This window comes from Sinocyclocheilus anshuiensis, unplaced genomic scaffold (assembly GCF_001515605.1).
Source record: "Sinocyclocheilus anshuiensis isolate Anshui unplaced genomic scaffold, SAMN03320099.WGS_v1.1 scaffold88, whole genome shotgun sequence".
Taxonomy (NCBI): Eukaryota; Metazoa; Chordata; class Actinopteri; order Cypriniformes; family Cyprinidae; genus Sinocyclocheilus; species Sinocyclocheilus anshuiensis.
Window position 1 is genome coordinate 1,030,967 of NW_015555728.1, and position 16,659 is coordinate 1,047,625.

The following is a 16,659-nucleotide window of genomic DNA, read 5'->3' on the forward strand; positions in this document are numbered from 1 at the left end:
TTTGAATAAAAAATAACAATTCTTATTACCTTACACAGTAATCTTATGAAATAAATTGACTTTGGAAGCAAAATTGCATGAGATAAGGCTTTTGCCAGTGGGGTAAGAAGAATTGAACAATTGAAACAATTGAAATAAATGCATATTGTTTGAAATATGTTTAGTGTTTTTTTTTTTTTTTTTTTACTGCACTCATGGGGAGTTTACCATTAAACCACTAAAATTGCAAAAGGTACAGACATGAACTAATAAAAGTGAAATGGAAAAATGTGATCACTGAAACATGACTTGCCTTAACTGTTGTACAAAAACGCATCAGCTATGACCAACGCAAAAGTAAATGTTTTGTCACCTTGAGCAGTTCTTTAATTTTTATATATATAGCCAGTCTGAAAACTGCAAACAGAGATTAGAGAATGAAATAGGATGTGAACAAGATGAGGTCCCCTGAGTTGTGGCTTATGCTAACGTCTACTTCCAGGTCAGAGGTTAAACTGTGCTGCTCGTCACATCAAAGGCAGGAACTGACTTCCTTTGGCTGCCACAACTCCTCATATCTAAAAAAGCCAAACACAATATATTCAATTGTTACATATTCATAATTTATCATAGAGAGATGCTTTTCTTAAGATCCGAAATGAAATTTGTGGATTGTACATTAATAATTTGTTTTGATTTGATGTGGTTCTTGGAGAGGACGAAGACGGAAAAAAAAAACAAAGCACCTTTGAAATATCAAACAAATGTGGCAGAGTCGTTTTTGTTTGTTTGTTTATTTTTTATCCCTGTACTTCTGAAGCAAAGCCTCCCTCTTGATACAAACAACAGGCACATTTCAAAGTTTGAAAATACAACTTCCAACAGATCTCCATTTACTAGAAATGAAAAATGACATGACATAAAAAGTCTTGTTTTATGAGAAACTGATCATAATGACCAAGTTGCTCAGAAATACCATATGCTCAGAAATATCAACTTAATTCAAAGGGAAAACAAGCTTCCATACCCCACTGACAGATAATTGTTCTTGTTTTAAGCATAAACTCACTTAATGTTGTTCAGTTTCTAAACTCTTGTTTCATTTCGCATCTTAAGTAAATGCATCTTGATTCAAAGATATTTATATAATTGCATTGGAAAACAAAACAAAAATGAGGAAGATACTCATTTTTTGGAGTGCATGCAACATTCATTGGCATAATTTTATGAATTTAAGACTTTCTGCTCTGATTTAAAACCTTTTTAGGCCTTAATTTGTGGAAGGAGTGAATTAAGACATTTTAAGACCTTCTTGAGACCCACAGAGACCCTACATTTGTCTTCTTGCGCATCAAAAAGTTTGAAAAACCCTGACTTATACCATTCAGAAATGATTCATTGTAAATGTATTTAAAAAAAAAAAACATACTCAGCTGGGTTAGACTGACTGAGGTTCTGAATCTCCGGTCAAACAGGCCTTTTACTTTCCTCTTCATTCTTCTGCGTGGGTCAAACTCATGCATACATCCCCGTGTTTCATCTAGTTTTACCTAAGAGACAGAGACATTACTTAACCATATGTCTGTCACTGGATCTGGCTGCTTGAAATTAAACATTAAGTTGTCTTACATTCTCAGGGGTTCCTGCTCTGGTCTTTATGGACTTTTTCCCAAATGATCTTTGTCTCTTAAAGATCTTAGATAACCCTATGGTCACATACATTAACAGATTAAACACAAACTAAGATTGATATTTAATCTGTGGTTATGATTTGCATCCATGATACCTCTCTGATCATGGCTGTGGTGGGGAGGCATCAAATGTGTCTGTTTGCCACGCTCCGATATCGACGCATCAGGCATGGCCATAGTCTCCACACTGGCTGAGAGTGAGCGGCTCTGCTCCAGATCAAAGGCCCATTTCCTGCCTAAAAGTCCTTGAGGTCTTGTGAAGTGTCCAGCATCATCAAGCCTGGAGAATGCCGGGTTTCTGATCCCCACTGCTTGATCTCCATCACTGTGGGAATCTGTAAGTAGGAACATATGGCTGGAGGATCTGGACATTGCATGCAAGTCATCCTCATCATCCTCTTCCTCTGTAGACTCCTCATGGCTGGGTTGAAGCTGGAAGTCTCTCATCAGAGGCATGGTGGGAGAACTGACACGTGACGGTTCCCCAGATCCATATATTTCCTTGTCCCTCCATCCAGTGCATAGGTGAGGTAAAGAGAGATGGCATATACCTTCTGTTGAATCGCCATGCTGTAGTGGCCACCTAAAACTACCATCTTCCTCCTCTGGGCTTGCCAACATGCATTTGCTCCTGACCTCAAAGGGTCTGACACACGTCCCTGGTGGCAACTCCAGGGAAGGACGCTGCCGGCCAGGCCCCAAGCCTCTGAGTAGGGAAGGTGGCATACTGCGGTAGTGCTTTGGAGACGGAAGTGCTTGGCTGGGGGCAACACTTCCACCAATGTGGAGACAGCAGCTATGAGACACTTGTTCATGGCGGCATGTAATTGGCTGGCTTTGACCAAGACGGGCCACCTCTTGTTGCTGGTTGTCTGTGGCTGAGAGGAAGTTTAGAGTGTCCACTGCTAAAGCAGACAAGTCCTGCAACTGACCCAAGTGACTGTCTAAAGTGCGCATATTGTCCTGGATGATACTGACCTTCTCAGCAACCTCAACTAATATTCCAGCCATCTCTTCAGCCCTAGAAACAAACACAGAAGACCAACTTGAGTTCATTCCATTGATTTCAGGTAAACCAAATAATTTTAAACGGAAATTCAGATGCATATCTTCATTTACAAAGTTCAGTCAACTCATTAACTAAACAGAACTGAAATTAACTAAAACAGAACTGTCTGATGTAATTTCCTGCTGCATCCAAATGAGGTTTGGGAAATGAGTGAGTGAGTGAAGTGAGTGAGTGAAGTGACATGTGGCCAAGTATGGTGACCCATACTCAGAATTAGTGCTCTGCAAACACTCTCTAACGCACAAAGAACTATTAAATATGTAATCAAAGAGAACACTCCACATGCCACAAAGGAAACCACGCCCCTCTTCTGCATGCCTTTGCTGTCATGGAAATTAAATCATTTCTGCCTCATTCAAATTTTTTTCTAAACCTTCAGGCTTAATTAGACGGCTTTTCCTGTTCATTTTGAAGTTTGCGCTTTTCAAACGAACTATCAAATCACTTCTAAAGTTGGAAACATGGAGGTATGCCATGTGGACGTATTTGCGAGAGCTGCCACTGCAGGGAATGAAAAATAGAAGAGTATTGAAAGTTCAGCCCTCAACCTGTGACATGAGTGTTACCTCACCTGAGAGACCGAGCTTCTTGCAGCAGGAGTTGCAGGTGTGCTTGATAACAAAGCTCTGGATTGCATCATCACCCAAATTGGCAGGTCCAAACGCCATCTCTCCAGAGGAGCTACAACAGGAGAAAACTTTACTTCAGAGCAGAGTAAACAAATGCATTGAGAAGTACAAATTTGAGCAAATATATTTAAACATTTAGGACACTACACATTTGTTGTACCTATTTACCTTTTGTCATCAACTCTGATCAGTGAGGGGTCTGTGAGGTCCGCTCCCACACCTTCAGCCAAAAATAAAGATTAAATTCATCAACTTTCCAATAATAATAATAATTACAGGCTTGTAGAGTAAGCCTATCTTATACCTTGTAGATCCAACACTAGCAGTTCCCTGTTGGTATACTCGTATGTCCAGTGAGAGAACGCTAGCATTGCTTCTTCCAGACCAGAGGAGGGCGAGATCTCCTCTCCAGTATTATTGTTATATTTCCTGAAATGACCGCTCATGTTCTTCTCAACAGTCAACCACTGGCCGTCAGAGCGCCAGTGCAGCAAGGAGACATCCAGAAACCTGCACACATACACATACTTATGTATACAAAGTCATGGTAAAATCAACTTCTTGTCATCATAATAACACAGAAAGGATTCATAATGCTGACCTAGGACTGTAAGGCACACTGCTGGGTTTAATTTGGTTGAATCGCTGCATGAGTTTCTGTGCTGCTCTCTGTTGTTGGATTTCCTGCAGTTTGGAGAGAAATTAGTCAGCAGAGAAGCAGAGAGAATAATGATGAATAATAATAATTACTTTATTATTATTATTATTCATTATTCTTGAAGTTTGGAATCTGATAAAAAATATATAAATGTTATAACAATTTAAAAGAACAGTTTTCTATTAGAATATTTTTTTTAAATGTAATTGCAATTAAAATTTGCCATTAGAATTTGTGTGATGCTGATTTTTTTAGCAGCCATTACTTCAGTTAATCTTTAATTGTAATAATATTTCACAACATTACGGTTTTATCTGTATTTTTGATTAAATAAATGCAGCTTTGGTGAGCACAAGACACTGTTTTTTTTTTTTAAACAATAAATAAAATAAATCTTTTTTATTCCAAATATTTGACCAGTAGTTTGTATGTGTGTGTGTGTGTGTGTGTGTGTGTGTGTAAGTTGCATGCATCAATTGCAGAATTTACAGTTTATTTACACTACTGCTTATAATTCTTTCAAAGTGTAAAAAATGTACCCGTAGACAGAGATGAAGTGAAGTGCTGATTGGGAACACTTTCTGCCAGATGCGAACCACCTCTGGCCTGAAGGCTTTCACCACATACACTGATCCCAGCTTCAACACATCACCCTCAGCCCAGGTACAGACCACTTTGGTGGCCCTGCGCAGACCCCCATCCAGCACCTCCTGGTGGGCTAATGGCTGAAGAACAGCTGTACGTCCATGCTGAATCCAGGTGGAAATGCTAGAGGACTGATTTCCTAGTGAAGACCCTGCTTCTGTCTCCTCAAGTGTATAAATACAGACCTCAACACCACCTGAATAGAGCGGAGGACATTTATGTAAATAACTGAATCTGGCTAACGCTGGTTAAATAACCACGGTTTGATTATTTACCCAATAATGACACAGGGGTGAATGGTATAGAGTGAGCCAGTCTCATAAGGTTGTTCCTCTCCATTGCTGAAAGAAAAATCACCAAAAGAGATCCATCATATCCACAGAATAACAAAACAAAATATTTGAGGTGATAGTATGTAATTATTACTCACCTGAGTAATGCTGGCCTAAATCTTCAGTCAGCTTAAATGTAGAGCTCTTTACTAACATCAGACAGAGACAGAGCACAAAACACATATGTCCTTCACCAAAATCATGTAATTTACTTGCAACATAAACAGAATTACAATAAAAGTACAAATAACTTACCTTCTTGTGTCATACTGCTTACCCTTATAGGAAGTAGAGAAATTAGATGAACAGTTAGAAATATTTGCTCTTAATAATTAACATGTCTCATCAGATCAAAAACTGAACTTACGAGGGTCTTTGACTGATAGACCTGGCCCAGCTGCTTAGAAGTGGCTGCCCGGGGGTCACAGTGTTCTGAGGAGAGGTCATAACACTCAGCCCATCAAATGTCTCACAGACAGGAAAAAAAAACAGCACTATAGGTGAACTATGATGGGCCTTACCAGCCATAATGGGGCCAATTTTGTGTAATCCACTTGGTCAACATCTAATAAATAAAATGAAAAATGATCCCAGTGTCATTTTGCAGGTTGCTGTGATTTCATTTCAGGTAGTAATTCAAGAAATAAACTGAAATGTATCTAACTAATTTAGACATACAAATTCTAAGTAGACTGCTCAATGGCTTAATATTTAACAATACTTAACTATATATATATTAGGCCACGACTTCCCCGCACTTTCCCGTAAATGCACTCACTTGTCAGCTGCAGAGCGAATCCGGTTGATTTGACTGCCTTGTTGACTCTCCTTTTTGTCTCTGAAATATCCAGCAACACACTTCTCTTCAAACTCATGCAACTTCTTCAGATCATCAGGGGCCAGGAGTAATTCTGTACATATACCAGCAATAAATATGTGATAAAATTGTGTATAAAAATATGATTTTCATAAACAACAGTATGCTCTTTTTTTATTGGATCAGTCATAAATGTACATACATTTTTTTATGCAAGAAAAAAAATTGAAAACATAATTGTTGTCTCATATTGTCAATATTCAACTATACTGCAAATTCCAAAATAATTGAATTGGACTGAATTGTGAAAAAATAATTAAGAAATTGTGTCAAAAATCATTTCTAACCAAACATGTACACCACTAGTAAACAGACCTGTTTCTCAGTCAAACTCTGACAGGATCACAATAATCATGCAGCGAAGAATACCATGCTAATACTAAGCTACTCATATTGATATTTTAATTTAAAAGTATAATAATTTAATATTCAATTTCTTAATGTTTATTGAACACTTGATACTGCAGTTAGATAACATAAAATACATGTTCTTTATTTGTGTCTTTGTTCTGTTGCAGCACTTATTAATTGAATAAAATACCTGAATGCTACATGTCATTATTTAAATTTAATTTGTTCATATTTACATTAAGAATTTTACAATCTTTTGAAATAAAGATGCTTCTTACCATTTTTTGAAGAACCTTTTTTTCTAATTAAAGGATCCTCTACTGTTTTTTTTTTTTGTATTGTAACAATCCTGTCATGTCAATTATGTAAAGCATGTGAGTTGACATAACACAGAGGGCTATGATGGTTCATAAATAATTCACACAAACAAACACTTACTCAGACCAGTTCTTCCCCGTTTGGATGCCTTTCTGTGCTTCTGCCACATTGAGCTGAGACACAGAGTCATGTGACTGAGAAGGATGAGAGGGGGCGGCAGCCACGGCTTCTCCTGATATGTCATGATGTAACGATAGCGGTTGTATTTCCACAGCTTACGGGATATGGAGCTCATGTCAAAGTAAACATTGCTGTGAAGTAAATAATAAGGCAAAGTAGGTTAAACCATTGTCACAAAGCAACCAAGACTTCAACAATATATCAACACAGACTCCTGCAACAATCTTCCACTCTGGATGTCATGGCGCATATTTGTCCAACAACTCAACAGACCAAATGACCATCACACTAGGAAACAAATGAAAATGTGGTAGTGAATGATGCTTATGCCAGATGAAGAGCATACTTGAAGAATGCAATGAGTACATTGACCATGATAATGTACTGAACAAAAAGGTAGACGGCCTGCAGGAAGGGGGTGAGGAATGCTCCAGGGACACAGGTTTCAGGATTACTACAGGCTGTCAAAACAAAAAGGGATGATCACAATAGAATATAACATAAAATATCTTACAAATGTTAATAGATATTAGTAATAATAGAGTAGATCATATTCAAGACATAAAGAGTGAACCATAACCTGACAACCAAACATTAGAAGCTATGGGAAAAGGTTTATTCAGATCACATGAACTGACCAGACTGAACCTCAGCAGACTCACCATCAATCTCTCCAGCATACACCTCCCCAAAGATCATCCAGTAGGGCTGAAAGACTACATCTCTGAGCAGACTCCAGGACGGATCCTCATTAGGGGATAGGATAGACTTCCTGGACGTGCCAAAACTGACCAGCACAATCGCCATAATGACTACGATATAGAACATGTTGCTCATCTGTGCAAGAAAGACATTAATATACACATTTTAAATTATATTATTTGTTATTGTAAAATGTATCACAGTATTATAAAAGAACTGTTTACAAAAAACATAAAGCAAATGTTGCATGTATACTGTAATTATTTAGTGATACATTTCAATTTCACACCATTTTGGTGATCATGGTCAGGTAGGGTCCTGCATGCTGATTGACAGCAAAAAGGTCCAGAAGCCTGACAGACCAGAAGATGAAATCCAAAGAGTAGACAATGTGACTTGCTAAGCGTGTTTCTTGATGCCACCGGAGGGAGACCCCGACCAAGAACAGGAGGATGCCCATGAAGTCATTGATATTCCAGTACTCACTGAACCACACCTTCAGCTTCTTAGTGAACTTCCTGGGCTCCAAAACCCACACCTAGAAAACACATTATCATAACAGCACTCTCAACACAATATACTTAGTATGTCAATCGGTGGCTCTCAACTAGTGGCTTGTGAACCAGAATTAAGTAGTAGGCTTGTACTAAAAGGGTCATGAAAAGCAGAGAAAAAAATGCTAAATGCAAATATTCAAATGTAACTAACCATCATACATTAAATAAAAAAGTACAGTACTGTGGCACAAATTCATCTGTCACTTGGTAAAACCTGACTAAATTAGAGATAGGTAATGGACAGAATATCTGACGTACAAAACTTTATATGCAAATAAAATAATACACAACCCCACTGTATGTGGAAAATATTGAAATAATGTATATTGAAATATTTGGCTTGTAATTTACAACAATATTATAAGTAAAGTCTTTTATAAAGGAACTCCAAATATCTATCCAATATCTATCTATCTAAATAAATAAATAAATAACAAATGTCTTCTGCTATTTAATGTCTAGAATCATTACGAGTTATATGTAGTCACTTATGCATTAGATTGCTTTTAAATATTAGCAATATTTTGTTGCTGATTTAAAGGAGAGGACAAAAATGCTTTTTGTTTTCATTGTTGTACTTAATTTTTCTAGAAATAATTTTTTACTGTTATTCAGAGAATTTTTCTAACCAAAATACAATAAACAATCACTCAAACATATAGTCAATGGAAGAACTCTGTTAATAATTCCCACAAATGCACTTCTGCTGGGTTCATAGATAACAGAGGATGGGGGAGTCAGACAGTGGCATTCTCAGGGTCAAGCTTGAGAACAGCCTAATCAGAAAGAGATAATACCTTACTGAAGACCTTTGGAATCCAGCTGAGTAAAGATAAGACTTTTCAAAGACATCCTTTATTCTTTAATTGCCCTGAACAGCTGCAAAGGGCACTGAGCCAACCATTCACAGACAAAAGCAGACATTGATGATTTCATACTGTATATTTCTTTTAACTGCTGGAGAGGGCCGTGATTTTAAGAGCACTCACCTCTCTGGCTTTCTCTGCTGCCATGGTCAGGATGTAAGTTATGACCAAGCACTCCTGAATGTTGGGTTTCTCATCCAGCCTCACCAGCACAGTATAAGAGAACATCATGAGGAAACCCAAAAACGCCATCTGTGTGGACAAATTAAATCTTCAGAGATGGAAGGTTGAAAAGAAAGAGAGCCTGAGCAAGAGAGTGTGAAAGAATGAAGTAAGGTGGAGGTGGAATTTAGGGGAAACCTACTGTGTGAAACCAGAATTTGACCACCGGAGCAGTATAGAAGTCATACACCTTTCTGGTCCAGGGACAAAGACATCTGCTCCCTCTCTCCTCATCACCCTGAATCTAGAAAAAGACCACTGTCAATGTAAATTACACACTGTGCCATAAGAAGTCAAAGAGTGTGTAGCGTTTTATAGGTTGGCAGCAGTGTTTCTAACTGAAAGTAGAGATGCCATTTTTCAGAAGCATCACTAGTTTAACGGGCTAACATGCTACAAAAGCATAATTGGTTTGTAGTGTGTTAGCAGGACCGTAAATGTTTGTTACAGTGTGTAGTGTCTGTCTACATTCCTTACTGCATTTGTTGTCCCTTCTTGCTCTGATGACCCAGGGTTCCCTGGGTCCCACCCAAACTGCAAGGCTTCCTGGGGCTGAGGAACATGGGACATCTCTGCCTGACTCTTAAACTCTAGCATCTGAATGGCCACAGGCATCAGGATACTGGCAATAATCTGGGGAGAAAGGATGTGGTTTTGGACAAAAGCCATTAAAAATAACACAGATCTGGGTCACAAATATGCTGTTAAATGTTAAATGTCAAGAGAAAGAAAATGAAAAGAATAAAAATTTTGACACATGGCTGTCAGCTTCACAAATATGTTTGAAATGTAAGATATTTGTGTCACTTCCGTTTTGCCTCTTTGCTGTGTAATTACAGCAGAGAATCACAAGGAATTTCTGCAGTGAAAGAGGAGGATGGGAGCGAAACATGTCGCAGGTTAGACTTAAACCTGCATTTTCCCTGTAAGCACCACAGTCCAACATGTCTGGAGAACTTGTGCTAATAACAGCTTGAAAGTAATTTATGCATTCATATTTTAGAAATATTACTACATTCCTGATCAAACAAGCATGTAATGTAGTTTACAAAATGGCCATGCGTATAATTAAATAATACACCACATACTGAAAGCAACCAAATTCAACAGATAATTACCCTTTCTGCAGCTTTGTAAATCAGAGGATGACAACAAATGAAAAATGTGTTATTAAAAAGAGTTCTGCTATGACAACTCTTGGAGCGTTTAGCATGGTAATATACATGGCAATGTCAATGTGTTTGGTCTTGGTGGAATAAATCTGCTACGCTGCTGCTGCTCCAGAGCAAGTACCGAGACTTGCTACTGCCAGTACATCCATGAAATGATTCTGTGAGCATGTAAGAAATACTGCTGCTGCACACGACATATATGAGACAACCCCATATAAAACATACATGAAATCACCCCGTAGCAGATCTGTACAGGTGGAGCTGGGGAAGGTGGAAGGTTCTGAAGCGCGCTGCAACTGCTACAGCAAGCACTAGCCGAGTATTTGAATGTTTGAGCAGCAAGCTCATTGGCTGCTGATACAAAAAGAATGAATCAGCTGCGCCACGTGAATAATGATGTCATTATGTCAGACTGAGTTAGAACCTATCGGCCTGTACCATCTAGAGCAGGGCTATTCAATTAGTTTAGTTTGAGGGCCGGATTATTGAATTGAAAATTTGAAGGGGGCCAAGGGGGAGGGGGGCCGTCCCGATCTCTTTCTGGGGGGCCTATAAAATTAGAAATTAAATTTAAATGCATATAATATCAACTAATATGACCAACACCAACATTTATTTAAAAAAAATTAGTGCTGTCTGTCAGTCGTTTAAATGTTTTTTTTCTGTAATTAATCATGATTAATTGCATATTAATATGTTGTCACGATTTCACATTGCATCTCTTCGTTTTCTTTTTTGGCTGTGAAACCACGGCCTGGGCCAGTGATGCCACCTTGTGGACAAATTAATTAGTGCAAAAACAATTCAAGGTGTATGTGCGACCTGCGCGTACTCTTCCCTCGGGCCGGATAAAGATGATTGGCGGGCCGGATTGGGCCCGCGGGCCGCCAATTAAATAGCCCTGATCTAGAGTTTCATGACAGAACTTTGTATTAGTTCATCTATGCTATGCTGCAGAAGATGATCCATGTAAGTAAGTTACACTTTTTAAACACAATCATCAAGCATCTCAATTCAACACACCTTGAACCAGGAGTTCTTACTCATGTTGAGCCGGCCCATCCACAGGTCTGTAAGGAGCATCTGAGTGCAGTTGTGAGCCACAAAGAGCCTGAGCCTTGAGGAGACGGCCATTTGCAGACAAGTGAAATTACTCCATTCCTTCATCTCCCAGGTCAGCAGCTTCATCGCCATGCGCTCGTTCTTTCTGAAAGCCTGATCCAAGAGATCCACAGCCAACTGTCCAAACTCTCTAAAAGATCAATACAATCACATTGCATTGTTTTATTTTTTTTATTTTTTTATTTATCAGTAGACAAGTTTCTAACTCAAAATCTTTAAACATATCTTAATCTTTTGAGATTCGGTTACTTCTAATCCAGTGTAATCTCCATTAAGTGATATTTAGCACATGAAGTTTGTATTACAAGCTGTAGAATGAGGAAAAACGCAAACTGACAGAGAGTTCTTCTTCAGCTCCTCGGCCATGCTGTCACCCATATTGCTCTCCTTGGCTTCCACTGCCATAGCACGGTAAAGCTTGCAGGCCACAACCGCCCTGGCCATAGCCTGCTCTCCATGCTGCCACAGGAACATCGCCATCTCTTGCCGATGCTTGAGCACTGCCCACACAAACAGGTCGTTAAAAGTGCATACAAACTCGGGGCTCGGGGTTGACTTCACGTCCTGAGGCGCTACCGCACCCTCCTGCAAAGACACAATTCTGGGTGTTTTTAATAAATGGAATGATTGTGAATGTATTTGTAAACTTATGACTCATTGTTGCGGCTGTGAACAGAATAGGGATGTTGAAAGAACCTGCTGTCTGTACGGCCGAGCAGTTCTGTGGAAATGGGAGCGAGATGGGGAGGTCTCTGGAGTTAGAGCTGCTTTCCTGGCCTTGAAGAAAGGGCTGGAAGTCTCCTTACCACCCTCCTATCCAAATCAAAAAAACCTAATTGAATTTAAAATTAATTTCAAATAATTATCCCAATGAATCAGAAAGAAAGCAAACCTTAGCTGGGTTATGGAAGCGACTGTACATGGCTCTGAAGCTCTTGCGTGTATATGTGCTTCGATAAGCTCCACCAATCAGGTATTCAATCACCATTCCAATGTCGATTAAAGATATCCTATAAACAGCAGGCAGACGAGTCTACAAAAACACAGAAAATGCTTATGGAAACACTTTTTCAGGTCAAGGACCCCTTAGTGGATTGTACCCCTTGGTGGATCAAAGAATAACTTTGTAAAATAACAGTAAACTTGTAACATTATTACAATTAAAAATTACTGTTTTTATATATACAGTATATATTATTTAAAATGCTATTTATTTCTGTGAGAATTACTCTATTCTTCAGTGTCATGTGATCCTTTAGAAATAATTCTAATATGCTGATTTGGTGCTTAGTTAATTAAGTTAGTAAATTGTTACTTTTTCCACAAAAATTCAAACAATAATTGTCCGATTCCCTGTTGACTCCCACACAATGAAGAACAGAAATAACTTCAAGGTTGTACTTTATACTAACCTGTCTGGCATCCTCAATGATGTGTCGAAGGAAATGATCTGAGGAGCCTTTATGCTAGAAAATACAGATGTACTTATCATAAGAAGGATCAGAGATATCCGCTTATATCGGAGACAAAAGCTTCATGCAAGTGGTAAATGGGCATTACTATGTTGTAGAGCTGTTCCAGACGAGAAATGGTCAAGAAGCGGCTCATGGTCATGCCGTTCTCAATCAGCAGCTTCACAAAACTGACACGATCCATTAACAATGCATCCAACATGGTCTGCTCCAGAGATCCCACCTACCAAATCCAGCACTGGATTATACACATCTGTTCAAACTCATGAATACCTTAATCCTGGCTGTAAAATCACAACTGTACCTGCCACTGTTGTCCGTACACCAGAATGTTGTCCTTTGCTACATCAGCTCTGTCCCAGGCCAACGTGATATTTAGCTGCTCCTCAGGGGAAGCTCTGGTACCTGTATTTTCATTTTTCGGGTGAACAACCACATTAATCCCACATTTAATTAATATGATAACAATATTACATACCTCTCAGTGATGTAGTCAGGATCGCAGTATCTGCCTCTTGAAGGTCCTCAGATTCAGAGTCAAAAATAGTGATCTAAAATGAAAAATTGTCTAAGTTTGACCTCTAATTTTAACCAACACAGATGGCCAGCATTAAAACAGATTTGTAAACTAGTGGCACTGCTTTTGTGTCATGTTCAATCTAGCCAACAGTTATTTATTTTGTTTGGTATTAGTATGAAACCACCAGCCTCCCATGCCAATATATAAATGCATGTAACTCTATAAGACACCCAGAGGAGATGTTCTTCTCTTAACATGCCTTTGGCATTTCGTCTTCACATGAGTGATTCATACCCAATCAAAGAATCTGTGCGCTTGGGGACCAAATTAATCCCTTCTACTCGGAAATAATATATGGAAATATGTTTCATGCCATCATTCCAATTATTCTGTTCTCTCTCAATTTAGAAGCTCAGATGTGGGATGGGTGTGGTAAACTACAACATTCCTTTTGATGGAGGCTTAGCATGAGAGCTATCGGCGTAGTGACAGAGACCGATACACAGCAGGCATCTTATCACACTAAACAACCAGTGTTTACCGCCAAGTAGGAGGAGAGAGGAAGAAGATAGAAGAAGAGGAAACAGCCAGAGAAATGCAGAAGGGGATTTGAATATGTTGCACTAGCTTCACAGCTTAGAGGACAAGAACTTTGCTGATGAGTGAGAAATTCAAGATTAAGTTAGGACTGAATGGTATTTCCTGAACTGACGATTAGAATCTGCAAACTGATCTGTGTCTCCTGAAACCATGACAGCGGAAATGTCTTTTAATGGTTTAATTTTAGTTTCACTTTTTGTTTTAGTTAACTATAATAACCCTGGTGAGCACATATTTAAAGAGATCAAGACATTCATCATCATCTATACAGAAAATGTACAATCAGTCATAAGTAAATAAACACTGACAGAGTGATTGGGACCCAGATATGGGTAGTACATGGCTAGGCACCAAAAAAATTAAATTAAATGAAATTAAATTAAGAGTGTTTGCAGAGTGATACAAGAGACATGAAACTAGCACAGTTTCAAACTGGTCAATGACACTGTTTAAGTGACGTGACATGTGGCCAAGTATGGTGACCCATACTCGGAATTAGTGCTCTGCATTTATCCCATCCAAAGTGCACACACACAGCAGTGAACACACACACACACACCGTGAACACACACCCGGAGCAGTGAGCAGCCATTTTTTGCTGCGGCGCCCGGGGAGCAGTTGGGGGTTTGGTGCCTTGCTCAAGGGCACCTCAGTCGTGGTATTGAAGGTGGGAGAGAGCGCTGTACATTCACTCCCCCCACCTACAATCCCTGCCGGTACGAGACTCGAGCCCACAACCTTGGGTTATGAGTCCAACTCTCTAACCATTAGGCCACGACTTCCCGTTTAGCGGCCATTATACAAAACTTTGTCATAATTGACCAATCAGGGCCAAGTATTCCAGATGTAAAATAAGGTTATTTAACTTACAAGCTCTCTATGTTCCATGCATTCCATGAGTATGTTGAGAAGTTCAGAGGCCTCTTGTCTTTCCACTCCAAACATTTCCTGAATCCTCAGTAGGACATCCTCCTTAATATCCAAATCCAACTTTCTATGACAAATATATGAGACATACACAGAAACGGGTCAAAATATTCAATATAACAGAACCCAAACATTATTTAAATTCATCCACATTTATGTGAGACATGCCTGTCTACAGCTGTTTGTTTGTGTATTAAAGCCAGCAGGTCTGCAGCTCTTCCTGTTCCCTCAAACACCAGCACAGGCACAGGAGAACTTCTGCGCACATGCTCCAGCACCACTGAGAGGATGGCAGGACCCCCTTCTACTACAACACACACTAAAGGCACATGCTCAGGCAGCCCTAAAATCAATACACACACACATATATATACATCACACATGCACATACCATTTAACTCAATAGACATTTGACAGTAGACACAAGCAGAAAACACTTACTAGGGTGGATCTTCTGAAAGTGTATATGCCTTTCTAGCCTTTTCCTCAGGTCTATTTGACAACCTGATTTACCCATGGTCCCATCATCAACTAAAAGGAAGTGTGAATGCATGCCGTTCAGACTGGCACGTTTACTCAGAGGATTACCCAGAGCCTGGTAGTGCCTCAAAACCTAGGACAATAAACTCCAACATCAGTATAGCTGAACCAAAACAAAATACAGAAAATATATAACATGATACATAAAATAAATCAGAACAAAAATAGAAAATAATGATATAAGAAAATAAAAATAAACAAAAATGACATTGCTAGGTGCTATTTTATTTTATATATTTTTTTCATGATCAATGTCACAAATTTACTTATTAGTGACTTGGAAATGCAAAATCTTAAATGTATTATTTGTTTTATATCATAATATCATAACATTGTTTTACATTTTTCAAAATCCTAAACTATTGTTTACCTCCAGGTTTAAATGATTTTGATTTTGAATCCTGACCTCAGATCCCACTGTACACTGCAATATAATTCAATAATATAGTGGAGAATTGTCAAACTCACATCACGGCCAATAAGGTCACTGTTATTCTCAATAATCCCCCAGGGTGGGATCCCTACAACATTCCTCTTCCTGTGGTCATGTGACCCATACACTTTTACAGCATCACCAACATACTTAGACACACCTGGATTCAAAGAGAAATAAGGACCAGTGTTATTATTGCTAACTACAACTATTCAAAATTGTTTTTGGTAATTGAAATACAAAGCTGAAATAAAATATAAATATAAGATGAAAAGCTTGAACTTAAAGGGGATGCAAAATTCACTTTTACATGGTGTTTGCATAAAAATGTGTCTTAGCAGTGTGTGGACACAACCACCCTACAATGATAAAAATAAAAAAAATTTTAATCCCCAAAAATCTTAGTCTCAATCATCGAGCTGTTTTGATTTTCTGAGCAATATGACGTCACATTGCTCAGGCACCACCCACGACCGCTCACGGACTGTCCCGTATAGGGCTGTCGCGGTGAGGGAATTTCCCTTGCGGTAATTTTGAGTGGCTCAATAGCGCGGTATGCGGTATTATCGCCATACATAGACATATATATATATTAACTGAAATAAGAAATACTTGGCAACTAAGTGAGATCAATCCATTTAATTTTAAAGTACCAAAAATACAAAAATACAAAAATAAAATTTAAAACCTGCAATATAGATATATTTTTTAGGAAAAAAATTATAAAAATAAAAAAAAAAAAAAAAGAAATATATATATATATATATATATATAAATGAGTTACATCTCCCTCAAAA

At 38.5% G+C, this 16,659-nt stretch overlaps 1 protein-coding gene across 1 annotated transcript in view; it reads right to left on the bottom strand.

The window, feature by feature from the left end:
• Window positions 1–511: 511 nt before the first annotated feature.
• LOC107672704 (transient receptor potential cation channel subfamily M member 6-like) overlaps window positions 512–16,659 on the bottom strand; it is a 26,496-nt gene continuing 10,348 nt past the window's right edge. The window contains exons 8-30 of the mRNA XM_016466008.1: window positions 15,331–15,502; window positions 15,058–15,232; window positions 14,833–14,956; window positions 13,321–13,393; window positions 13,147–13,247; window positions 12,931–13,065; window positions 12,783–12,836; window positions 12,263–12,403; window positions 12,067–12,183; window positions 11,708–11,955; window positions 11,272–11,500; window positions 9,554–9,709; window positions 9,219–9,320; window positions 8,978–9,106; window positions 7,721–7,969; window positions 7,392–7,566; window positions 7,076–7,190; window positions 6,670–6,860; window positions 5,782–5,914; window positions 1,766–2,691; window positions 1,609–1,685; window positions 1,405–1,529; window positions 512–557 (exon numbers count right to left, since the gene is read on the bottom strand). Of these exons, the coding sequence (XP_016321494.1) occupies window positions 512–557; window positions 1,405–1,529; window positions 1,609–1,685; window positions 1,766–2,691; window positions 5,782–5,914; window positions 6,670–6,860; window positions 7,076–7,190; window positions 7,392–7,566; window positions 7,721–7,969; window positions 8,978–9,106; window positions 9,219–9,320; window positions 9,554–9,709; window positions 11,272–11,500; window positions 11,708–11,955; window positions 12,067–12,183; window positions 12,263–12,403; window positions 12,783–12,836; window positions 12,931–13,065; window positions 13,147–13,247; window positions 13,321–13,393; window positions 14,833–14,956; window positions 15,058–15,232; window positions 15,331–15,502 (3,993 nt within the window). The remainder of the gene's footprint in view (window positions 558–1,404; window positions 1,530–1,608; window positions 1,686–1,765; window positions 2,692–5,781; window positions 5,915–6,669; window positions 6,861–7,075; window positions 7,191–7,391; window positions 7,567–7,720; window positions 7,970–8,977; window positions 9,107–9,218; window positions 9,321–9,553; window positions 9,710–11,271; window positions 11,501–11,707; window positions 11,956–12,066; window positions 12,184–12,262; window positions 12,404–12,782; window positions 12,837–12,930; window positions 13,066–13,146; window positions 13,248–13,320; window positions 13,394–14,832; window positions 14,957–15,057; window positions 15,233–15,330; window positions 15,503–16,659) is intronic.